The sequence below is a fragment of the Lynx rufus genome, unplaced genomic scaffold (genome assembly GCF_022079265.1).
Source record: "Lynx rufus isolate CCGP_SWC_20201006 ecotype Redwood Valley unplaced genomic scaffold, mLynRuf1.p SCAF_17, whole genome shotgun sequence".
In the NCBI taxonomy this organism is placed as follows: Eukaryota; Metazoa; Chordata; class Mammalia; order Carnivora; family Felidae; genus Lynx; species Lynx rufus.
In genome coordinates, this window is record NW_025814831.1 from 43,101,750 (window position 1) to 43,128,871 (window position 27,122).

Consider the following 27,122-nt stretch of genomic DNA (forward strand, 5'->3'; position numbering starts at 1 on the left):
GAACTGACCACTTGTGTTGAAGGCCCAGCAGATGCTGGTAGTCATAAAATTTAGAGTGTACACTTAAACAGAGTATTTCAAGGATCGCATAAGAGGTCATGACATATTCATTATGTGATAACATATTGTTTTAGAAGTTCAGAAAGCAATGTGACAACAGCCTGCCCAAAACAAATTATTAGAAGATTCTTGAATTACATCAGACTTGACTGAGACTAGTAGTAATTTTCCCTCCTCCTTGAAAAGGTACACACTTTCTACTTTTAATCAACAATGGTTTGGATACTGTCACATCTAAGGCTTTAAATTCACTCAACCCTCTCTCATGCTACCACAACTATGAAATACTTTGATATGAGAAGGGATTTTTTTTTGTAAATACATACAAATCTAGCTATAATTGTGTCTACAAATGTGCAATCCTCATTAATCTGATTAGGTGAACCAGATTTGGTTAGTCTTATGCTAATTTTGTGAGGAAAGAGTTTACCAAACACATCAGGACATTTTTGTTTGCTTGCTCAATAAGCTATATTTTAAGACTTTTGCAAATAAGTTATTAAATCTGAATGCAAGCTAAAGTCTCAATTATTGATTGGAAGTTGACTTTATAGGACCTGCTTAGAAACACTTGATTGAGTTATTAGATATACCTAAAACACTAACATTACCTTGAAATTTTTCTTTAAATTTTATTGACTTAGCATAATTTTCCCGAGTTACCAAGCATTTACTCAAAATGATCTTGAAAGATCACTAACAAATGCCTTTACAAAAAGACATAAATACAAACACCACTAGATTTACATATAAGAAAAAAATTCCAGTTTCCATGAATAAAAAAACCACAAGCACTTATGATTTTTGCAATAGTGGAATGTAATTAGGTATGACTGGCATTAGATCCGACAGTAATTCCTAGAAAATTCAAAAATCGGAGAAATGGATGTCAGTACTTCTAAACAAACAAAAAAAAAGTATCTCATAAAAATGCACTAAACTCTTATTTTCATCACTAAATATGAAATTAGAAGAGATTTTTGAAAGGGCCCAACACATAAGGCTACTTATAGCAAACCAAAAGAATAAAACAGCTGCAACTAGTCAAATTCCCTTTTAATAAAAATGTCTTCACCTATTTATTTTATCCTTAGACAACTCTCCTCCATTCATCCAAAGTGAATTTAAGGAAGGAGTAAATGAATAATTGACATCATTACTTATGTTTACATGGACTTTTCAATGAATTTCAAAGCTTAAAAGGAAATCAGGAGTATCTTTTCTAATATAAAATTTTCCTAATAAAAGACATTTAAGTAATACCCACAAAAATATTCTCCAGGGCTTTTTTTGAATGTAATTACCAACAGGTTAAAATTCAGTCATCAAATATAGATAGGACCTACTTCCTGTTAGACTCGCAAGTCTTTTCCACCCAATAACAGTACAAAACATATTTCTTGCACTCCAATCCTGAATCACCAATGCTCAGGAATTCAAAATAATATTAAATAAAAAAGATGCTCTTCCACATGGTAAAGCCATGAATCTCAAATCTCCTTATTTAGACTATTTTAGGGTACTCAAAGCATCAAATATAAAAGACAATGTCCACTGCCCATTAACACTGCAGAAGTATCTAACACTTGTATGATTCTACTGCATAAAATTTACAAACATCAAATTGTAGGCTAAAGTACTGTTACAGTGATTTACAGTCTGTTATAAAAGATCTTTGTGATCATTATAAAGCAACATTAAATTTTCATGACAAGCATACCATTATTATGTTTCAGGAAGAATATGATCTATAGTATAATACAACAGCTTAGCCTCACCTATGTAGTAAAGGCCTGTAATGACTAAGCCAGGTAGGCCCTGGCTTATCAGACTTTAATTCATTTTATACCATACCCACTTTTTCCCCCTTTGTTTTATGTAGATTAAACTGCTTCTCAGTTTATCAGTACATTAAATTTTTTAAAATTACCGTTCAAGACAAATTAGAATGATTCAGCAACTAAATGTTAAGTCCAAGAGCAAGAAATGCATCTGATTTTTTTTTCTAAAGCAACCAAAATCTCACTCAAGAAATGTACCTCCATGGCCAGAAAAAAAAAAAAAAAAAAAGAGGAATTAGTTCCTGTCAAGCAATTCAATAAAGTATATGCTATGAAACTGACCATCTGGAAAATAATTTAAATTAACGGTCAGACAACTCAGTGCCTTAATACTGTAATTTTGCTTTTATTTTTCAGTAGATAAAAAGCATTCTTTTTCACTTAATTTTAACAGGTTCATAATTTAAATAACACATTTTAAGAAAATACTATCCCTTACAAAGGTCCTTACATCTTTAAATTTCTTTACTTATTACCTGCAAACAATAGGTAACAGAGCTTGCCTCTGCTCTTCATTCTTTTTTTACTAACATTTATGCACAGCTTGAATAAAACGTTATGATTTTTATGAAATTAATAGCTGTAATAAGAGCACTATTTACTAATTACTATTTTATAGCCATCTTTTCCAACCTTACTACAGAGCTCTTTTTACTCTCTTTGTTTAAAATTTCAGGGTTTTCTTTTGGGGGGTGGGGAGTAAAGAAAATACATTCTAAAAGGGACACCAATTAAAAGTATTAGCAAAAATAGGCCAATCTTCTTTCAATATTTGGCAATATCCAGATCCTAACTAATGCTAATTTTTTTTTTAAAAGCAAAACCAGACTGCAACAGTTCACACCCTGAAAATGTGGCCTATTTACCCTGAAAACACATAATCTATAAATAAATACAGATAAAATACAAAACTCACATTTAATATTTAGACTTTAAATCCTGAATTTTGCTAAACTGTCTCATTATCATTTTCATTTCAAAATCTAATGTTTCAGAAAAATAGCCTTCATCCTCTGATATTCTAAAAATAGACTCCTAGTGTCTCTTTTACAAGAAACAATTACGCTTGGTTATGAGTCCTACCATTATTAGCCACATCATCAACACCTAAAATTCTTATTTAACCCCGTTTTTGGCAATCCATATGGTAACTAAATATATTTTAGAAAAAAAATCTTACCTATATGCTGCATTTTCTTTCAAATGCAAAATGGTTAGATTCCCCTTCTACTTAATCAGTACAGTGTCTGAACATTTTTCAGTCTGACTTGCAAATATTTGCTTTCCCTCTTAGGGCATAGCATCCGCAGGGTTATACAGCACTACTTACATTCTCTTCCACATAAAAATCAGACATTACATGAAAGGAAAAGAAAGACAGCCCATTTCAAAGCATCTGGCAAACCTCCATTGGCAACCTGCCAAGCCTCTGCTAAACCTTCCTGTCTTTCCGAGCATGCTCACTTAAAACCAACAGCACGTTACTATGGCAACTCTGTAGGCAGCCTGTAAGTATGAACCGCCATTCTGATTTCAGACTGCAAAAAACCAAATACTGCAGGGGAAGTAAAAGGAAAGAAATATCGCATGCCCTTCATCACATATAAGTATACTCATTTTATTTAACAAATTCACATCTGTATATGTAAAACAGAAACAAGCATTCCACATTTTCCAAGCAAATATTTTTCAGGCTCAAATAGGTCTTCTTTTTGGTAAATTCATTTTCTTTGTCTGCCCCTAGGTCTCTTTACCTCATAACAACCAAAAATATACTGGACAGTTAGTTTATCCCACTGCTGTATAAACAGATAACAACATTCATATAAGCAATTATGTGGTAGTCCATAAATGATTTCCTAAAATTACACACACACATATACTTATATATATGTGTGTGTATGTGTATATATACATATACACATACACACACACACACACACATATATCCTAAATGACACGGTAATATCACACATAAAAATTAACACTTATAAAAACAATCTCTTTTCTCTGATTTATCTATCAAATTGCTAAATGAAATATTCTCTCAGGTTGGATAAGATTTTTTAATCACCTATATCCTTCAGATACTATGAAATGTCTCAAAGAGGTGAAGTTGCCAAGTTAAGACAGACCAGATCTGAGTTCAAATTCCTGTTCTCCACATTTGAGCTGTGCAACCTTGGGAAAGTTACTTAACCTTCATGATCTTCACTTTCCTCACCTTTAAAGTAAGATAATACCAGTTATACCACATGGTAACATTTTAAATGAGTTGACACATGTAATGTTACATTTCTTTCTCTATGGTTATTTAAAAAGTTTGTACTTGTTGATTATTTAATCTGAAAAGTTCTTTGTAACCTCATATCTGCAAAAAAAAATTATTTCTCATTTACCCACTATGTTGGAATCCAAAAAACTCCCCATCCCCAAATCAATTTGGGCTAGAAAAAGACAGAAATAAATAAAGAGCATCTAAATGAGGGAAAATATACAAAGGTAGTAATTTTACTACTACTTTACTAAACACTTTAACCAACTAAGCCACAGCGCCACCCAGTAATTTTTCTTTAGAGTATTAAAATGTTTTTACATTACAAACATAAAATTTCACCTACCACCTCCTCTTCTTCTTTTTTGGTTTCCTTTTCCTTCTCTTCATCATGTTCTTCAGCTGGACCATCTTCATCATCACTACTGGATGATTCAAGGATTTCACTTATATCCATTTTCCAATTATCAGGAACAATTCTGGTTTTTAAGAAGATGCTTGCTTTCTGAAGCCCTAAATGTAAACAGTTATTATGGACTAAGCAACACAGAATAATAGAAAACATTCAGAGTCAGAAGATCTAGATTCAAATTCAGCTGTCACTTATAAAATGATATCATTAACTTGAACATACCTAAGTCATAATGTTTTATTAATGTTTATTATTACTCTAGGGAATACTGTTAAAAATATTAATGGTAAAACATGAAAAGTTAAACTTAATATTAAAAGTTAAACTAAAAACTACAAATAAAATATTTTATTCAGATATTTAAAAAACAGCCATCAAATAAGAGTAGATACTAACTCTAAACAATTAAAATGGCACCAGAGAATATTCAGCCTTGGTTTAGCCACTATTTGCCATTTAGAGCCACATCATGAAATCATGGATTGATTCATTCTTATTTTACCTGGTTTAGCAGAGAGCTCAGATTCAGGTAGATTGAGAATATCTATTTCCTTGATATCCTTTCTTGCTATAGAATAACTAATTATATGGAAGAATAAAGGGGAGAGAAACCATTATTAAACAAAAATTATGACAAATAATGTTAACACATAGAAGAATATAAGCCTCAAAATCAAAATTATTTTGCCTATAAAATATTTTTAAAAGAACATGCATATCCTGGGGCGCCCAGGGGGCTCAGTCAGTTTAGTGTCCAACTTTGGCTCAGGTCATGATGTCTCAGTCCATGAGTTTGAGCCCCACATTGGGATCTGTGCTGACAGCTCAGAGCCTGGAGCCTGCTTCAGATTCTGCATCTTCCTCCTCTCTCTGCCCCTCCCCTGCTCGCACTCTCTCTCAAAAACAAAGGTTAAGGGGTGCCTGGGTGGCTCAGTCGGTTAAGCGTCTGAATTCAGCTCAGGTCATGATCTCACAGTTTGTGAGTTCGAGCCCCATGTCAGGCTCTGTGCTGACAGCTTGGAGCCTGGAGCCTGCTTCGGATTCTGTCTCACCCTCTCTCTGCCCCTTCCCTGCTCATGCTCTGTGTCTGTCTCTCAATAGTAAATAAATGTTAAAAAAAAAAAAATTTATAATAAAAAAAATAAAAGTTAAAAAAAAAAGGACCATGCACCACACATATCCTAATCCTTAATAAAAGGCAAGACATAATATAGGCAAAGCTAGTATCCTTTTTTTTAATGTTTATTTATTTATTTAGAGAAAGAAACAGCAAGAGAGAAATCCCAAGCAGGCTCCTTGCTGTCAGCACAGAATGGGGCTTGAACTCCCCAACCATGGGATCATGACCTGAACTCAAACCAAGGGTTGGACACTTAACTGACTGAGCCACCCAGACAACCCCAAAATTAGTATCTTAATTCTAAAGATTGACATACTCAAAATACACTAATTTGAAAGCTTCACATTTGTACTATTTCAATACGCAACCCTCCCCCCCCCCCCCACACACACGGTATGGGATACTTTGTATCAGCATATTTGCCTTATTGAAGATACAATGTCTATTTTGATCTTTACTATTTCTCTTTTTAAGTTTATTTTATTTTTGAGAGAGAGCATGAGCAAGAGCAGGGAAGGGGCACAGAGGAGACAGAGGATCTGAAGCAAGCTCTGCACTGATAGCAGAGAGCTCGATGCAGGGTTCTAACTCATGAAACGTGAGATCATGACCTGAGCCGAAGTCAGATGCTTAATGAACTGAGCCATTCAGGCACCCCTGATCTTTGCTATTTCTTAAATTTACTATTTAGTTTAGTTAAATAAATACATAAATAAATAAATAAATAAATAAATAAATAAATAAATAAATAAATAAAAGAATATTAAAATATTTTTATCATTGTAAGATATATTAAATTTTCCACAGTACTTCTCTCTATATATATTTATACACACAAACACACGCACTTTTTTTTTTTTACATCCTTTGTGGGAAACAAAACAAAGCTGAGGTTAAAGAAAGTTTCTAAAAATCTGACTTAATCAGGAAAAACGTCAAAATAATTATTTTAGTAATATTCCATGAAAAGTAAGTTTCATAGTTCATAATATGAAATAGTACACATAATAAAAGTACCAAGCTTTTACAATTAAAGAGAAAACCAATACCATGCTTTATAAAAAAAATTTAAATATTATTACACATTGTTTAGTTTTTACATAACTAAATTAAAATTAGTTATTTTAAATTAAAATTAGGAAAAAATAAACGTTACAAAAAGTCAAAGCATAATATGTAATGACAGTTCATGAAATGATCAGACTTTTCAAAATAAAGTGTGGACTATGGAAGGCTCTATCACTATGATCTCATTTTTTTTTCTCCTACCATAATACTATTAAGTGACTCACAATTTAGAATCGATAAATGATCGAACTAAACACTGGTCTTTTTTCACTGTGATGTCATCATTACAGCTGGGAGATATTACCTGAAATATAAAATAAAGAACAGGATTGGTGCCTAATTTCCCTTGCTCAAAAAAATATACATTTTTAAAAAGAGTAGTTCTGGATCCCCCTCACTTCTCAAATGAATTATATTTTGTTAAGAAAGAGTTTAACTATTAATAATTTACATTATAAATGAATTACTTAAAAAAGAAGGTTGCCTTGTGATTTTTCTTTAGCATATTGGTTTTCTGGATATTTAATTTATTCAGTTATTAGATTATACAATAAATAGTTAATACAATATAAATAATATGACCACCACTTTAAAAAATTTGATTTCTTCTAAGCTACGATGATCTGTGATGAAAATGTGGCATAGTATAATTTTTAAAAATATCCTTGAATCAAGATCTATTTTGAAATCTGCTATTTGTTTAAAATAAGTATTTATCTAAGTTCCCATACTTACCAGGGCATTACAATTTTTAGTAATGAAAGCAAATCAAAGAAAATCTAAGAACTTTTTAATTTCTTAACTCTTAAAAGTAACAAATGTCTGAACATTAGTAAATAGCTAATCTCTATGCATTCTTTATGGCACTTAGTATTTTTTAAAAATAAAGTCTACCAATGAATTGCTGAAATTTACCTGCTCATTATCACCCCTAACACTAGCCCCCCTCTGCTACAATCTAGCACCACCCACAGAACTTTATGCAATGATGGAAATGTTCTGTTATCTGCACTGCTAAGCACTTAAAATGTGGTAGTGCAACTGAGAGACTGAATTTTTAATTCTATTTAATTTTAATTAAATTACATGTAAATGTAAACAGTCACGTAGGACTCATGGCTATCATATTAAACAGTCTATATCCAGATAATTAAAAATTCTTGGCTGTTGTATCAGCTGCCTTAACATCAGATGGCAGTAAATGTTTGTGTGTTTGTTAGACGCTGGTAATTATTAGACAAATAGTAGAGTTGTGTCTGCCCTTAAGGAGCTAATGGCACAATGGAGAGGTAAACACAAAACAACACCATGGAGGATAAGTACAGAGATGAAAACACCTAGGAGGAAGACTTAACCCAATCTGGGGAAGGAAGAGGTATGGCAGCAAAGGCTTAAGATTAAGTCTTAAAGGATGAGTAGGCACAGCCCAGGGCTTAATTACCTTACCTGTGAACCACTATAATGGCCTCCAAATTGATTCCTGTCACCTCCAGTGTTTCCAACAATTCATTCAACACACTACTGCCTCATTAACATTCCTAAACATGCAGCTCAATAATGTTACTCTTCTGCAAAATTCTATGCAGAATTATGGCCACATTCCTGGGGTGAACTTTTAAAGACTCTTCTGCCCTAGATCCAAATTATCTTCCCAGTCTTATTTCCTATTATTCCCCTATTGTTGTTTAACATTTAGCCAAAATGGATTTCCAGAGCAAATAGTTCCATGAGCAAACCCTTTACTTTTCTGCTTTTACTGTTTTCCTCTAAGAAAGTCCTCTAGAGAAGCTCTGCTTAACTAACTTTAAATCTGTCAAGGCTCAGTTCAAAAGCACCAGCTTCATGAAGACTTTCTGGATTTCCTTCAGTAAATGTAAATTTTCAGGACAAGAAGTCCTAATGTTGAACATATACTATTGTATATAAAGTTACTTGAATTATTCTCTGCATTAAAATTACAATATTAATAAAATGTGAGATTAGTGTCTTACTCATCTTTTATTTTCTACATTCCCTGGCAAATAAGTCTGTTGAGTAAATGAAGGGATTAAAAAAATCTCTTAAAAAAAAATCTCTTGGCAAATTATGACCTGAATATTCTGAATCCAAACCCATTTACTTGTTTGCCTGTAGGATTTTCAGACTTTTTCTAGGTAAACTTACTATATATAGCAACTGAGTAATGTACTTACATGCACACAGAAACATTAAAAATTGGCCTCGGTTCACTAAAGGATTCTAATCTAATTCGGGACACATTTTGTGCCAGCACTGTTGTTAGAGATATAGGTCATATCAAAACTCAGAAAAGGGGAATAGTTATGTTAGAGTAGTTAAGGGAGACTGAAGAAAACGTAGGCCTTGAGCTGAACGTTAAGACACTTAAAAGGAGAGGAGTACAAAAAGGAGGAAATGGAGACAGGTATTACCAAGTATTATTGATTCCTCTCATGAAATAATTCTCTTACCCATCCCTTCTTCTCATTCCTTCCCCGAGTAAGCAAAGATTAGATTTCCCTACCAACCCATCCAAGACTTACTATTTGCAAAACCTAGGTGTACCCACCCTTCCTTTCCCCAATACTCCCTTTCCTACTCCAGTGTCTGCACCAAGTTTTAAAAATGACTATATAAACTTTAATTGCTATGTAATCTCTTAGATGTATACAATAAGGTCCTCGAGCAATGTGTTACAACGTTGCTCTTCTAAGCAACTTAGAGGTGGAACTCCCTGCACATCCTCAGTAAATACTAATCGATTTAAGGCAAAAGGGTAAAGGTTTGGAAGAGAAGTGTTTTCCACAGGGAGCAGTTAAGAGAGAACCTGAGTATGAAGCTTACACTGAAAATGGGAAACTAAGAGCTAGGATAGCCTCAGAAATCCATCTAAAGAATCCAGAATTGATCCATTAGGCAGTCTGTGAAAGTTTTTTGGGGTTTTTGAGAATGGGACTACCATGATTAAATCAGTGTTTAAAAACTACTCTATAGAAGTTGCTTCTGGAAAATTTGTCTAAATTTAGCAAAAAACCCAAGAATCAAGTTAAGGGAACTTGGAGGAAATTACTATAAATCAAGTGTAAAATGGTAACAGGAATAGGATAAAAAGAGACCCCTGCACACATTTTCAAGGAAGAACTGAAAGATCCCAATAAATGACTGATTATAGAAAATTAAAGGAAATAACAAAGGAAAACAGTGAAGTATGTGAGACCTAAGTAGGATTGCTCAATGTTGCAATAAAGTCCAAATTAAATTTGGGTAATACTTTCAAAATATTTTAAATGCTTTCTTTTTTTTTTTTTAAAAATTTTTTTTTTCAACGTTTATTTATTTTTGGGACAGAGAGAGACAGAGCATGAACGGGGGAGGGGCAGAGAGAGAGGGAGACACAGAATCGGAAGCAGGCTCCAGGCTCTGAGCCCTCAGCCCAGAGCCTGACGCGGGGCTCGAACTCACGGACCGCGAGATCGTGACCTGGCTGAAGTCGGACGCTTAACTGACTGCGCCACCCAGGCGCCCCAAAATATTTTAAATGCTTTCTAAAGATCCATGTTAAACAAAATTTTAAATGGTTGATTAATTCTGCAAAGAAATCTTACTTACCAAAGCAGGATACCCATCAGTCTTCTCAGATGTTGACATCACACTTACAACTTTTCCTAACAATTCGTCATTGAGACGTCGCTTATCGTCATCTTCCTCTTCACTACTTTCTTCTTCCTTTTCATCTTCGTTACTGAAAGTCAGAATAACTCTATCATGATCTTAACATAAACCACTGTTGAGACAGAGTGGTGTGAATTTAACATGTACAATTCAATTTCTAATCTGGATTACTCCAGAGTAAAAGTAGCCTCTTACTGAAATTGAAGAGATGGATACTTCTCTAGTCCCAAAGTAGTCCTGAGCTGTCCATGGTGACTCTGAGTCCATGCCACTAGATGAATGAGGATTTGGACTTAGCTCTTATGCCAACCACCAGCTGGGACAGAAAAGCCTAATTATGTCACCATGAAGTACTTACTGTGCCAAATACATTTTTTCAAAAAGATTATCCTTCTACCTTTTATAGATGCCAGATGTAACTCTATTTCCTAACAGGTTATGAAAGGATCTCATCAAAAAACATGTGAAGGTTTATTTAAATTAGCTTATCTACACAATTAAACAAGCAAACAAACCCATGGTGAGGAACAGTCTACAAAACGGGCCTGTACTCTTCAAAAATATCAATGTCAGGAAAAGACCAAAAAAAAAAAAAAAACCAAAAAAACAAAAAAACTGAAGAACTTTTCCAGATTAAAGGAGATTTAAGAACTATATAAACTAGGATGCCCAGGGGTGCCTGGATGGCATAGTCAGTTGAGCGTCTGATTCTCGGTTTCAGCTTGGGTCTTAATCTCACATTTCATGAGTTCAAACCCCATGTCGGGCTCTAAGCTGACAGCACGGAGCCTGCTTGGATTTCTCTCTCCCTCTCTGCCCCTCCCCTGCTTGTGCTGTCTCTGCCTCTCTCTAAATAAGTAAATAAACTTAAAAAAAAATTATAAAAAAACAAAACTAGGGCGCCCCGGTGGCTCAGTCAGTTAAGTATCTGACTTCGGCTCAGGTCAGATCTCATGGTTCCTGAGTTCAAGTCCCGCATCAAGTAAGCTGAGCCCTACTTGGGGTAAGCCCTTGCTTCTCTCTCCCTCTGCCACTCGTGGTATTCTCTCTTTCTCTGCCCCTCGCTCTCTTGCACCCTCTCTGTCCAAAAAAAAAAAGAAAAAAAGAACCATATAAACAAAATGTAATGCATGATCTTGGGTTAGACCCTGGATTCAGTGGATGCCTATAAAGGCTATTATTGGGACAAGTGGCAAAATTTAAAATATGGACTATACATTATTAGATAATAGCATTTTATTAATGTTGAATTTTCTGAATTTGATAATCATACTTTGGCTATATAAGAGAATTTCCTTATTCTTAAAGTATTTAAAGGTAGGTCTGATGCTTATAATACACTTTCAGAAGGTTCAACCAATTAAAATTATCATTAGGGCGCCTGGGTGGCTCAGTCAGTCGAGTGTTGGACTCTTGGATTTGGCTCAGGTCATGATCTCATGGTCCGTGGGTTCGAGCCCCGAGTCAGACTCTGCACTGACAGTGTGGAGCCTGCTTAGGATTCCCTCTCTCCCTCTCTCTCTGCCTCTCCCATACTTGCGTGTGCATGCTCTCTCTCAAAAAATAAACGTTAAAAAATAGTAATAATAAAAAATAATCATTAAGTTAAAAAATAGCTACATATCCACAGAGGGAATGATAAAGCAAATGTGCCAAAAATTTTAACAATTACTGAATCTAGATGATGAGTATATGAAAGTTTATTGCACAATTTTTAAGTTTGGAATGTTTTTGAAATAAAAAGGTTAAAAAATACATATACTCACTTAAAATAGAAAAACACATCATATCAATTAAGAAATTTGGCAAAGTAACTCAAGACAAAAATAACCCTTTTTGAAAAAGGAGTTATGATAATTCTCAGAGTAATGGGAATAATTAAGAACAAGGTCTGCTCAAGGTAAAATGTCTAACATAATGATACAAGATACTATGGAAAAGTTACCTGAACAATTTTAGCCATCTTAGAAGACTCATTTGTTTAATGTTGTAATAACTGTAATATTACTGTATATGAAACACTCACACAGGAAGAGATGACCTCCTTCCTCTGTTTGTCTTCTTTGCAATTACAGGAGTTCCAAAATGCTCTGGATTTGTTAAGGGAAGCTGGTCAAGTGTCTAGATAAGAAACAACAGACAAATTAAATCACATCTTGCCTTGATGTTAGAAGTTATTCAACTCAAAAAGTCCATCCATGTCACCCTACCTCACTCTCGGCAAAATGTCTCTCTCCCTTTAGGCAAAGTGAAGTGCGTCTCAGTGTTCTCTCATCACCGTCATCAAACACTACAAGAAGCAAGAGATATCAGAGAATTTATGCACACTAAGTAAACATGTCACTGCAGAGAACGATATTGCTGCTATTTAGTTAAGGCTTAATATTTGTAAGAACCATTATTTGGGTTTTTTTTCCAAAAGCTTTTAATGTACACAGTACATTTTTCATTCTGTAGATACCGAACACAGGTTACATGGCTGCTCCCAACTGCCTAAGTGTCTCCATTCACTTAGCAACCTAATCAAAGCGCCAGTGATTAAATTACCTTTAATCCTGGAAGAATGAGCAAAAAAAAAAAAAAAAACCTGGTTTACAAAAAAAGAAGTATTATGGGTTTTGTTCAGAACAGTTATCAATGAAGTATCTCTAACTTCCAGAAACTGTTTGACTTCTAGGAATGCTTCTTGGATTATTGTACTACCTCTACTAATTTGCATGATAACTTCCTTTAGTAGAAGTCTATTGGGTACCAAATTCTAAAGTCATAAGATTCAACATTTTTCTTTTGCTGGAGAAGGATTAAGAAATTTAGAATTAAAGGTTGAAACAAGGAAACATCAGAAAGATGAAATTTTCTTAAATTTCAAAAGTCAGTTATAATTGCACAGAACCTTTCTCAGAAGTTTTTACTTTTACTACATTAAAAAAAAAAATTTTATAGGCTTAATTTTCCAGAAACATACTCTTATTTTAACATCTAACAGTTACCAAGTGTATTAAAAAGAAAACGCTCTCAGAAGAAACCTGATTGCCCATCATTATGAAAAAAATAAAATATAAAAAGGTGGAATCCTTACCTCAGATACTTATAATGCAAATACGTATCAATATATGTTTGTGTATTGTATGAAAATACCATATACACAGGAAGGCATATACACAGAAATAGTTATTTTAAGATGTAATCCCAACTTCCATAATTCTAGATGCTTTTTCATTCTAACAGAATAAATTAATGTTAATAAAGGGAAACTCTACATTACTTTGCTTTAATAATATTTAATCATAAACTTTTTTCATGCTAAGAACTTATGTAAGAGCACTCAACTTCTTCAGTATTTATCTACCTCAGTTCTTTCTCCAAAAGTAAAGACAACTAGTTTAAATTCTCTTACATGCAGGAGACAATGCAGAGAAAATGAAAAGTTCCTGAAGCACATATTCAGAGAACCATGTTTGCACAAAAGGAGCCGTGTTGTACAGTCAATAACGCAGAAATTAATGACCGCTGCAAACACAACGACAGGATAAAACACAATATCCTCCAACAATTACATTACTAATCTACACTTGATTAACAGTGCTCTAAACATTTGTAACAAAATTATGATTCATATGGTGTCATCAAATCTAATAAATACACCACTGTTCTTTAAAACTTCAAGATCATGAAATTATTATACCAAACTTAAAATAATCCTTCATGTTTGTATTAATATCCATAAGTATATTAAAGAATAAAAGCTTAAAAGTTCCAATTTTCCTTAAAGGCTACAATATATAAGATGGTAACAATGGACACATACACACCCATGTGCACACACATTTAAGTGGAGGTGTGAGGAAGGAACATGAGAATATCAGAACAATCCATAATATCAAATTTATGCAAAATGTTTTCCACAGTGTTTCATCATTAATCAATGGCAGCCTCAAATCAAAATGTTCTGATGAGAAATTTCAACAATTTAAAATCTTTAATTCTTGTTTTTTTAAAATAATCACTTTAAGGGGTGCCTGGTTGGCTCAGTTAAGTGTCCAACTCTCTATTTTGGCGCAGGGCTTGATCTCACAGTTCGCGAGTTAGAGCCCCATGTCAGGCTATGCACTGACGGTGTGGAGCCTGGTTGGGATTTTCTCTCTCTTCCTCTCTCTGTCCCTCCCACATGCTCTCGCACGTGCTCTCTCTCTCTCAAAATAAATAAATAAACTAACTTAAAATAATCTCTGAAATAATCAGATTTTTGAAGGAAAAAATACTTTTAACTTCAACACACTTTATCATGGATAGAAATAACGTAAGAACCAAAAAAACTTCTCAAAAGAGAACTGTGGCACCAACAACAATTTTATGATTTTATATAAGAATGCTTCCAACTTTGAGTGAACGAAGAGAAACAGTTTACTTTTTTTTTTTTTAATTCACGGACTATACAAAGGTATGTATTTGAGTACTTTATACAAGTCTGAAAAGCTACATAACTTCTCAAGATTTTCTGAAAGACAAATAGAAACCCCAACAACACAGTGAACCTATTAATCAAGACATCCCCGATTATCAAAATCATGAAGAAGTTCCATCTAGAACAAGTTTCCTCTATGTTAGAAGTATCATCTTCCATGTTAGAAGTATCATCTAAAAGAACACCAAACACTCTTCAGGCACTGAAGAGTGACTCTGGCATTTTGATAAGAGTGAAATAATTAATTGGTATATATAAACTGGTGTATATAGTATATTTAGCTTTTTTTTAAGTTCAAGATGTCTATTACAGTATGCCAAGAGGAAAAAGTCTGACTATAAGGATTTAGTAATTCTATGAAATGTTTTCTACTTGACAAAAATGGTATTTAAATAGACTATTGAGTGCAAAACATACAAAAGCAGTATCTCTGTTATTATGTTAAATACAGATACAAAAACTTAATTTGAAAATGACAAAGCTAAGTCTCTCTCAATAATTGATCAGGCTAGACAAAACAATGCTAATGCAAACAAATATATGAAGCCTAACTCTACACTTGAGAATTAAAAGAAACAAAAGCAACAGGGATCTATCTAACTACTAAATACAAAAAGATCTACCCATGAAAATAGCACTGTTAGATGCTGGAGGATAGTAAGAGAACAATAGTAAATTAACTTTATCTCTCCAAAGATGTAATTGGCTATCACCTATTAAGCTTCTACCATGTCCTAATTCTCACAGCAGCCTCTGCCAGGTAGGAATCGCTATCCTCTTTTATAAAGAAATTGAGAATCAGAAGGCTAATCAATGAGCTACAGTTTTGTTAAGGGGGAATCAAAATGCATAATAAATAGGTATGGGGCAGAGGCATAAAATGAACACAGGAGAGAAGTCAAGAATTCTGACTTTGCAAAAAGAAAATATTATTGTTGTATCTGTGTATACCAGTTAAAATTAATATTTATATATACATTTATATATTAATTAAAATATTTCACGTAGTGGATAAAAACTTTAAAATTACATACTCTAGGTAAAACCAATAGTTTTGTTACATAAACTCATTTGTGATACAGAAATCCCTCTGCAGCCAAGGTCCAGAACTTCAGAAATCAAGAAACTTAACAAATGTATAATGATATTGACAAAATATCATGGGAATGCTAAGTCTTTTGGAAGGCCATTTAAACAACAGGTTAAAGCACATCACAGGAAGGCAGAGATTTCTTTGTTGCTTAGTACTTTCTAAATGCTCTTCTAGTCCTGGTTTTGAAAACATTTGTGTGGTTGACTCTGATTATAAAAACACTTGTCATAAGAGGTTCTAACTAAATTAAAAAGCCTTGGGGCACCTGGGTAGCTCAGTTGGTTAAGCATCTGACTCTAGATTTCGGCTCAGGTCATGATCTCACAGTTGGTGAGTTCACGTCCCCAGTTGAGCTCTGCACTGACAGCACGGAGCCTGCATGGGATTCTGTCTCTCCCTGTCTCTCTGCCCTGCTTACGTGTGCTCTCTCTCAAAACAAATAAACATTAAAAAAAAAAAAAAAAGCCTTAGTAAGCCTACAGCACATTCTACAAAAGTCAGTCCATTCACCAGTTTAAGCTAAACCTCCTCTACTCCATGAACCATAACTTCCATGAGATCTGATACAACTGATGTACAAAACAGTAACCAGAAAGCATGAAAAAATCTTGAATCTTAAAAAGCATTTGTCACAAAGATATATAAATAATCAAATAAATTTTAGTGTAAAATTGTATATATTGTACATATGAATATACATTTTATATGTAAATTACTAAAATTAATAACAATTCTGTCCTTTACATTTTCCTTATTTTTCAAGTACAATGTGTTATTTTTATATTCCAAAAAAAGCAAAAGAAGAGCAGTTTTAGAATGTTTTATGGACAGCTGTATTTACCAGGAGTTAATGGCAACATTCAAGTGGAGATACAAATTCCAATCCTAATTAATACCTTTGAACCACTAGAAAGGTAACCATACACTTCTATATATTGCAGATTCCTTATCTTTAATGCAAAGATAAGAACTGCCAATTGAATAAACTATGCTAGGGAAGCACTGTTTTATGTTACGAAGAGGAAATATTTCCAAGGCTCAAAAAACAAACAAAAAATCCATAAACTCAGGCCACTTATTATTCAACATTAAAGAGGAAGGTAATATTAGATTTTTAAAAATTAGTTCATATTAGATCTATAGTCTCTTTTTTATAATTGGTTATTCATCTATTGTAGGAAAAGTACCTATATTACGTAAGTTAATATCAGACTCATTAGGTAGCTTTTGATCACCAGTGATCATAACTCTTATTTGATCTAAACCAGTAGTGTGGTATCCTCTTTTCTTTTGTTTTTAATAGTCAAAGTTTGAGATCTCTTAAAATAAAAAAGTGATATGGAGATCATTAATACTTTGTGTAACTTTCTGATTCTACCTATATAACACTTCACTAGGAATTAGAAACCAAGAAGAATTTCAGAAAAGAGGAATTAAACCCAACAGGTAGTAGTCACTCAATTAATTGAAAAATATAGAAGGCTCATGACCTGTGAGAGAGGACACATTTTATTTTGCCATCTTTTAGGCTCATTATACTCTAATCATTCTTTATGTGGGCTACATGCTTCAATATCTAAATATTCTTTATAACAGAGAGTGCTATATTGAACATACTTAAGTGAACAGTGCCTGTTAACATCTTAGATTTTTTAGGTCACTTGCCATCATTACAAAGATGCAAAAAACTTTAATATTTTGAATTTTTCTCCTGAATAAGTCTCCATTTTTTCTAAGTATGGACTACTTTACTAATGTGTAATACCTGCATTAAATTCACCCAATGTAATTATAAAAAGAAAGATTCTTGGATTGCCATCCCCAGACCTACTAAATTGAAGAGCTTTGGAGTCCTCAAATCCTCATTTTTTAAACAAACACCAAGTGATTCTTATGTACACTAATGCTTGATACACGAATTACATGCAATTAAGATGCTAAGCTCTTTCAGAAAAAGAATTATACAGTTTCTTCTGTAATTACTCATCACAGAAAATCACCACAGAGAATGCTCAGTAGCAACTAGCTTTTAGAAATGCTAAAATGCCATTCATGTAAAGGATAAAGATCTGCTATTCTGGAGTGCAGAAGTCCCAAATGTGAAAACATGAGAAGTATCGCTTCTGCAGAATCACAAGCATTATATCAGTAAAACTTCACAAGTACTGTGAATGCAGCCTTGATATTAAATATCAAATAGGATGCAATATTAGTATTTGAATACACATCACATAATCTTGCGTAACTCTGCACATATCAGTGCCTGTAATTTTTTTTTACTTTTGAGAGAGAGAGAAAGAGAGCATGAGCAGGGCAGGGACAGAGGGAGAAGGAGGATCCCAAGCAGGCTTCACGCTGTCAGTGCACAGCTGGACGCAGGGCTCGAATTCATGAACTGGGAGATCATGACCCGAGCCAAAACCAAGAGTCGGAGGCTTGACCGACTGAGCCACCCAGGCGCCTCTCAATGCCTGTAATTGTTATCACTGCTTTAATATAATAAAATTGTATTTACTTAATCTCTAAAAGTTAACATTAAACTTAGTTTTTAAATCTCTAACAACTATCAACAGCCACAACCAAGCTTCCTAAAAATACGTAGTTCATAGTAACAGCACCATTGTGAACTGACACTGCTTTCAAAGAGGCCCAAGAAGAATAAAAATGGTTAGAAAATAGTAGTTACATACAACAAACTGCTACTACTAATAGAAGCCACAGAGTAAGACACAAGAAGTACAATTTTTAAACAAAGCACATTCTTCACAGCTTTGAGCATCACCTGAAGATGAATGATTTTTACCCAAAGCCACAAATCAAGTAAACTAAAAGTAAACCTACAGGATCATTTCCTTTCCTTCTTTAAGGAAACCACAACACCATAATTACACCACTTATACCAAGATATAAATGTAAAAACCAAACAATGCTATAGATGTTCAGTATAAAATAAAGGATGGATGTTATCCACAGGATTGTGTAGTTTGAACGTACTGAGAGGAGATTAGGAAATTTTAATCATTACTATTCTTATCAACATAATAACAAAACTATATAAGTAGTACATTTAAGTTTTAGTTTACATGCATTAAGACACTTGTTGCTACTCCCTAAAGTTTTTTAAAGCAAGCGTAAGCTTATGCATGGAATGTTAAGTATGCATTCTCATTAGCAGCACATATATCTTTCCTTTTTTTATAGTGAACATTTTAAAATTTTTTTTATATTTATTTTTGAGAGAAAGACAGAGCAAAGTGGGGGAGGGGCAGAGAGAAGGAGACACAGAATCCGAAGCAGGCTCTAGGCTCTGAGCTGTCGTCAGCACAGAGCCCAATGCAGGGCCGAATCCACAAACCGTGAGATCATGACCTGAGCAGAAGTCGGACGCTTAACCGACTGAGCCATCCGGGCACCCCTCTTTTTTTTTTTTTTTTTATGTTTATTTATTTTTGAGAGAGAGAAAGTGTGTGTGTGAGCAGGTGAGGGGCAGAGAGAGAGGGGCACAGAGGATCTGAAACAGGCTTTGTGCTGACAGACAGGCCGATGCGGGCTTGAACCCAAGAACCACAAGATCATAACCTGAGCCGAAGGTGGACACTTAATTGACTGAGCCACTCAGGCACCCCATAGTAGCACCTATATCTTTTCTGAAGTGTTGAGACTTGACTAAATGAAAAATCAAAAATTAAGCTATGATCATCTAGACTTGAATCTACTCTAGCCAGAATTTTTTTAGTCTTTAAATTTTGTGGTAACATCTGTATTATCCTTATGTAAAACAAGCAACAATACATTAAAAGATTGCAGCTGTGCAACCTTAATTGTAATTACAGGAAAAGTAAAAATGTCTGATTACTTACAATACTAACTTGTACTGACTTTCTAATGGAAGAAAAATAAGCATATAACTTAACTTTCTTGAAAAGAAATATCTAGGTAACCTAAAAAAGAAGTACATTCTTTTTGTTGTTGTTGTTTTAAGTTTGTTTTGAAAGCGAGAGAGAGAGAGAAGGAGAGGGAGAATCCCAAGCACGCTCTGTGCTTTCAGAGCAGAACCTAACATGGGGCTCGAATTCAACAAACTATGAGATCATGACCTGAGCCAAAGTCAAGAGTCGGACTCTTAACCAACCGAGCCACCCTGGCACCCCAGGTACCTTGTTGGATCAAATAGCCACAAGTGACCAAAGAGATGTTATTTTTGTTACCAGCAGCCATCATTAAAATTTCAGCCAACTATATCAAGTAAATTGACAGTAAATAATACCTATTTCTGCCAACATAATGATTCAGTGTATTTACAAAATAAAAATATATGCAACTCCAAATTAAATCCTATGTATTAAATTAACTACTTACCCACAGTATACCAACTAGCATCTGTCAACTTGCTGATAATAGCTTCCTGAAAGGATCCATCAGATGTCCTTGTTTCAACAATAGCTCCAACCTAAAACACAAAATTGAAATTTCATTATCAAATTTAAACAGACCAAATCACTCCCATGAACTATATGACCTGGGTTAAAATATATACATTTATGATAATTCTACCTTATATACATTGACTTAGATCTTTATCATTTATAGCACTCATGTATTTATCATGCAGTCTGAACCCCAAAATGCTTTGGCATTAGTAAGATAGTTGTTATTATTATCCTTATTTTACACATTGAATATTGTGGCTCAGATGAGAGGATGAGAACACAGTCTCTTAAGTATTACTTCAGAGCTTTTGTACTATATCACATTGCCTTCAAGGGAATTGTGTAATATAAGAATCAGAAAACCAGAAGATAGCAAAAGTAGCTTCAATTTTCTTTCACAGAAATATTGAATACTGGATTCACCATTCATATTTAAGGGACCTTTTAGATAAAGGTTCACCTGAGGAGAGAGGGATGGACCAGTTGACCTTCTTTCAGCTTCCAGACCTTTGTCTATCAGATATTAACCGAAGTGGTACTCTGACATAACAAAGATTTATTACATAAACTTAGAAATGTTTGGCCAGAACATGGATGGAAAACACAATATAGGTACTCACTAAGCTAAATTATGAAGTCAACATACTTGGTAACTTAGAACAACAGAAGATTCAAAGTTATAATGCTAGTATATTATTTAGCAGCCTAAATATCTCTGACAACAATGTAAAAAAAAAAAGAGGTATTCAATCTAAGAATTAAAAACAAAAGGTGGCTGAAAACTCATGTTTATATATACACTAAAATTACTGTCTATAAGATGATTTACCTTTCTAAAGGATATAGCCAATGTAACATCATAACATACTAACTCTACAACATTTCATTTGTATTTTTGTTTTCTGATTAACATACTTATAAATTTTAAAACTGTCTACAAATGGAAAATTTAATAATTTACTGTATGTATTTGTGATTCATCGTTTCAGATTTTAAACTGCAGAATATACGTACTCTTAAAGGACCCTTTACTTGATCGTCCTGCACCAATTGTGTAGTATTATCCTGTTTCAGGAGTACCTGGAAGACATTTTGTACAATAATTTGCATGTTAACTTTTAAAACAACATGTTTATGATGTCTTTAATCTATGCTTTCTTACCATCCTGTGGTTACTTCTGTTTTAATACTTATTACATTGTCTAATATTTATGTTTATTGTCTCTCTCACTAATTGTGAGCTCCTTGAGGGCTACAATCCTCCTTCGTCACTATAACCCCAGCAGTTAGCAAATGTCAATGCGTATTACAGGCACTTCATAAATGTTTGCTGAATTAATGAACTATACAAGATTTATAATTTGAAGTGATTGCTATAAAAGTTTAAAACTGCCTTCATTGTTCTTTATCAACAAGTTATAAAAAGTTCTGTCACAAAGTATTAAAAAAACAGTATCAAACATTATTGCCCACATACAAGGTAAACAAATTAAAACCAGAACCCTGTTGGTCCTTTATAAAGTAAACTGAAATAATAATCATGATATGTATTTCACATACAAATAAGTATTCTTTTTTACTACAGATTCTCCCAAATATATACAGGGCAATCGTTCAAATAGATCAAGTACCCAAATATGAAAATTGAAATTCTATATAATGTATGTATGATAAGAGCTCCCCAATCACTGTACTGACTTTAAGTAAGTATATCTAGAGCCACAATACTAACAGAAAGTTTAAGTTCTCAAAGAAGTCCAAGTAAATATTTAGTAGTCAAATCCCATATAACTGACACAGTAAAAATGCCAAATGAAACAAAGAAATAAATGTCAAATGATATCTTAATACTTGAAGAAAAATTCCACCAGATCAAAATTGAAACACAAATCTCATAATAATCACAGATAAATCTATTTCTCTACCACACAAATCATACTCTTCGAATTCACTGGTTCTCAAACGTCAACATGCAGCAGAAACACTTTAAGGGCTTATTAAAACACAATCACTGGACCCTACTGCCAGACTTTCTGACTCAGTAGGTCTGGGGTCAGGGCCTGAGAATCTGCATTTCAAACAAGTTCCCAGATGGAGCAGATGCTGCTAGTCCAGGGCCACACTTTGAAAATACCTGCTCCAGTTCATTTACCCATTCAACATATTTTGAGTGTCTACTATGTATCAAGCACTAGTCTAGGTGTTGGGGATAGAACAAGTCAAACATTTCCTCCTTTTATGGTGCTTCACTCTTGCAGGAAAAGATCAGGTATGTAAGTGAAAAGCAAACTGCAAAACTGAAAGTACAGCATGAGCTAATAACAACAACAACAACAACAACAACATTGTTACAGTAGGCTCTGCACAATATCTGACAGACCATATAAATCTCTCTGTAGTAGTATCAAAGAGGACTTTCATGAACTTTCTTACATAGCTCTGTAATGTTAAAGATGTTTATAGTAAGTGTGGATTACTTTCGTAATTTAAGTACGAGTATTAAAAACATTTATGTGGGAAAACTACTGGAATGAAACACGAAAATGTTAATAGTTTCTGAGAGGTAAGCGATGGGTATTAATCTTTTGGTACTTTTCTGTATTTCCAAAGATTATACAGAAATAATGCAATAACTTTTTTCTGGTCATAAAAGGACCTTAAAAATAAAATTCTTAAATCATTTTTAACATGGTCTTTAAAACAATTCCACTATATTATTTTTCCTAATCACTTGAAATCATCTCTACCTGAACATTATGAAAGGGGAGAAGAGAGATCACAGCCTAAGTAAGCATGCCACAACAGCAGAGAGCCAAATAAAAGGAAGTCTCATGAATGTGGTATTTTCAGAGAAGCATTTTGGAATAACTTCTCATTTTGAGTTCTTTATTTCTCAATTCTTAATGTGCTTTTCCTATAGATTTGTATATAACAGTGCTTTCACATAATAATGATTCAGGAAGTCATGATTCAGTAAAATGTTGATTTGCAGTCTCCCCCTCCCCAACTCTCCTCAATCCAGGTTGCATGAAAAAAAAAAATTACCTTAACTTTTACCAGCCTTTTCACAGTCTTAATTTTTGCCTCACAGAAGGCACCTCGGTACTTGGCACTGACATCAGTTCCCACTGTCAGGTAGGCAGGCTCATCCGCCGCCTGATGAAAGAACACAAAATGTGAATGTCACTAGTATTTTCCCCTACACTCTAACCTTAAGCCACATTAAAAGGTTCTACATTTAAAGTGCTAAGAATATTAACAGTACTGTTTATTACTAGCATTAATAATTTGGAAAATACCCCTTAAGCAAGCACTTGTATTCCCCTACTGCATAAACTATATCCTGACAACAGAAAACGTTTAAGTTCTTAGTAACTGAGAAGTATCAACAAGGAAATATGATAATGTTTTTTCTTCCAGATATAAAATGTTTCAACAATTCTATAATTTAAGAAATGAACACATTAAGAAACAAACAAACAAACAAACAAAAAAACGGGCACCTGGCTGGCTCAGTTCGTAGAGCATGCGACTCCTGATCTCGGGGTTGTGAGTTCAAGCCCCATGGTGGGTGTAGAGCTTACTTAACAATAATAATAAAATTAAATTAAAAATACAAAATAAAAAAACCTCCAAAACCAGAAAAGGTATACTCATAGTAAGCGTCTCATAAAACTTTGAGTTATTCACTTATGGCCTCCTGGAAATTGTGTTTTAAAATTAGAAGAAATATCACTGTTAAGATTAATACTAACAAGACATGGTTAAATGTTTAATAATATAGCTACATTAAGGCAATATCTCTTTGGACATAGTATATCTGCATAGATAAGAAACGAAGCCAATCCTTTTGATAAGGAGAACATTATCTGGGGGAATTGTTAGCTAAAAGCTACATATTAAAAAAATCTAAGTCTAAATTCAGCTGATGAATGCAGAGATATGAACTGATGGCTCAAAACTTGGAGCTGTACCTAATTTATCACACTAATCTTCTTGGTGTAGAAAAAAATAAGCTTTACTAAAAAATATCTACTTTTTAGCAAATGGTCATGATCAGAATGATACATTGAAAGATGTGGCAAATTTCATGCTACCATTCATCTTAATCTTGATGGTAAGAGAATGATAGCTACTCTTTGTCATTTTACCTTTTTTTAAAAGTTAAGTGTTTTCATATAGGCTCAATTCAATGGAGCTAACACTGCTAAATGCAAAGGTAACAGTGTACACTTTAGAAATGATACTTTTAAGTAGAAAATGATGTTTCCTTTTCCAATAAGTTTTTCCAAGTAACAGTAAAAGAAAGTAACATGTCATTTCCAGAAGATAGGAAAACAAGAAAGTTTAGGGGAATGCTGTATTTCAGAGCTTAATACACTGAGACAGTAAATGAGTAAGGAATCAAATACCTTTTAAAGTCAGTGCATTTACAGATAATGCAAATTGAAGAGGAACACTCTGGCAAATAAATATCTGATCTGAAACATTCAATGCCACTGCACTACACAAAGCTATACCTTCCTTGCCCTTCAAACATCACATACGATGTTTGCACTACTAGCTGTCTTCAGAAGAGTATCTTTTCAGGTTGTAGTATGTTTTAAAATATTTACTACAACAATTGAACTGAAACAAAACATTATTAGCTTTAGTCCACCTTCAAATATTTTAGCTACAAAATTTCAGAGAAGAGCCGCTATCTCCCTTGCACAATCCACATATTCTTCCTTAGAAAATCATGCTGGCATTGAGGAAGAAAAAAATTTCAAAAAATCCCCCAAAGAACCAAACAGGACAAAAGCTTTACTTCTGCAAAGGCTGCTGCCAACACAGGAAGTGTTTAAAAATACTAGCCCAATGGACAACAATGGAAAGGCTGCACCAGCCTTTCCAAAGTGCTAACTGCTTCAGAGAGGGGCCGGACTGACTGCATTAGACACAATGATCATTTCTCACTCTTTCAACACGTTCTCATTTTCAGAAAGCGCTGCTTAGTAGAGGAATCAATTTCAAGTAGCGAAAAAAAAAAAAAATGACATTCCACAGCAGCAGCCTCACGACAAGCAGTGTCCAGGGCACGAGGTTCAGAGCAGCGTTGACTCCACTTACCTTCATTTTCACTGGCGATCTGTGGGGTTCCAGCTCAGCGAGCTATCTTCTCCGTCGCTAGAATCATGGGGAGGGGAAAGACAGGCACAGAATCAGTCAACTAACAGACGGGAGCGACCCAAGGAAAGAAAGTAAACAAACGCCAGCGGGGAGGGGCAGAACCCTAACCAGCGAAGGGAGCCGATCCCCCGGAGGGCAGCCAGGACGCAGGAGCTGAGGAAACGGCGAGAACCCCTCGGGCGCCAAAGGGCAACCCGTTCCTCCCCGGAGTTCGCCAGCGGCCCACCGCGCCCCCGCCTCGCTCGCCACTTTGACCCGGAATGCTCAACTCGGAGCCCCAGGTCGGAGCGCTCTGGAAAAGAGCGGGGCGCCGTTTGGGCTTCTCCAGGTTCCCCCCAAGGCGCGGTAGCCGAGCTTTCGCGCGGCCGCCCCCCTGATACCCCGACTTCGGCCCGCGCCCCGCCTCCGCCGCTCGGCCCCCTCGGCCCGCCCCGGGCCCGCGGTGGCGGCAGCGGAGTGTCACGGCGCCATTGCTCTCCTTCCTCCGCTCTGCACCATGTCAGAAAGGAGAAGCGCTTCTTCACCGATGGGGCAGGGGCCGCGGCCTTCAGCCCGGAGGCGCGAGAGTGAGGGGAGACCGGCGCGAGGGAGGGGGCTGGAGGGGGGGGGCGGAGAGGAGGAGGGAGGTGGCCCGGAGAGGGTGTGGGAGGGGAGGGGAGCCGCACAGCGGCAGCCGCCGCCTCCTCCCCGCGCCCGCCTCAACTTTTTGTACAGCCTAGAGTGGTACCTGCCCCTGGCCCCTCGGGTCCAGCCACAGACTGCACAGGAGAGGACGCGCTGCGGAGTTGGGGGCCGGCTCCCCCAAGCAGCCCGCTTCTCATCGCACGGAAGCAAACTTAGCGGCGCGGCCAGCCCCACAGCCATTTTCCCAGGGAAGCAGCCGAGGAGGAGGCTGCGGCGGCGGTTCCTGCAGTTGCTGCCGCGGCTCCACGACCTGCCCCTTCCCCTGCGCTCGCCGCACCGCTTGCCCAGCACCCCCTCCCCACCTGCGAAGCTTCCAACTGCACCGGGACCCCGGGCTGCTAGCAGCACGAGCTGCTACTGTCGCTTCGTCCACTCAGTATCCCCCACTTCCCTTCTTCTCACCTACTAACTGCGGGTGAAGTGCGCGCTGTCAGCTTCCGAGTCCTCCGCCCCACTGACCCCCGTGGGCGCCCGTCCCGGCAGCACCACTCCCGGCCGCGGCGGCAGGTCCTGCGCCCGGTTCCCCACTCGCCCGATTTACTGCCACAATCCACCAAATAACAAGCTGTTGAGCAGACTCGCTTCTACACGAACTCCTATTGGCTGCTCATGACGCCGAAGAGCTTTGGATTGGAGCTCGCTACCTGCCGTCCTCATTGGATGTAGCTAAGAAACTTCACGGATTGGTGCGAAAAACAGCAGGTAGGACATCTTCCACTTATGATTGGCTGTCTCCGAAGGCTAACGTTACTGGAGAATTGGGTATTGAGTAAGCAGGTTCTGAAAAATGATTGGTTGAGACGACTCCGGATGTGCATGACTGAGCACTGATT

At 35.6% G+C, this 27,122-nt stretch overlaps 1 protein-coding gene across 2 annotated transcripts in view; it reads right to left on the reverse strand.

Annotated features, from left to right (window-relative positions):
- ARID4A (AT-rich interaction domain 4A) overlaps positions 1 to 26,838 on the reverse strand; it is a 64,336-nt gene extending 37,498 nt beyond the window's left edge. For both annotated transcript variants that reach the window (XM_047079578.1, XM_047079577.1), the window contains exons 1-11: positions 26,692 to 26,838; positions 25,546 to 25,602; positions 23,479 to 23,589; positions 21,448 to 21,513; positions 20,363 to 20,453; positions 12,656 to 12,735; positions 12,472 to 12,566; positions 10,383 to 10,515; positions 7,001 to 7,080; positions 5,091 to 5,167; positions 4,523 to 4,689 (exon numbers count right to left, since the gene is read on the reverse strand). In XM_047079578.1, coding sequence (XP_046935534.1) covers positions 4,523 to 4,689; positions 5,091 to 5,167; positions 7,001 to 7,080; positions 10,383 to 10,515; positions 12,472 to 12,566; positions 12,656 to 12,735; positions 20,363 to 20,453; positions 21,448 to 21,513; positions 23,479 to 23,589; positions 25,546 to 25,551 — 906 coding nt within the window. In that variant the 5' untranslated portion in view covers positions 25,552 to 25,602; positions 26,692 to 26,838. The remainder of the gene's footprint in view (positions 1 to 4,522; positions 4,690 to 5,090; positions 5,168 to 7,000; positions 7,081 to 10,382; positions 10,516 to 12,471; positions 12,567 to 12,655; positions 12,736 to 20,362; positions 20,454 to 21,447; positions 21,514 to 23,478; positions 23,590 to 25,545; positions 25,603 to 26,691) is intronic.
- Between the last annotated feature and the right edge of the window lie 284 nt (positions 26,839 to 27,122).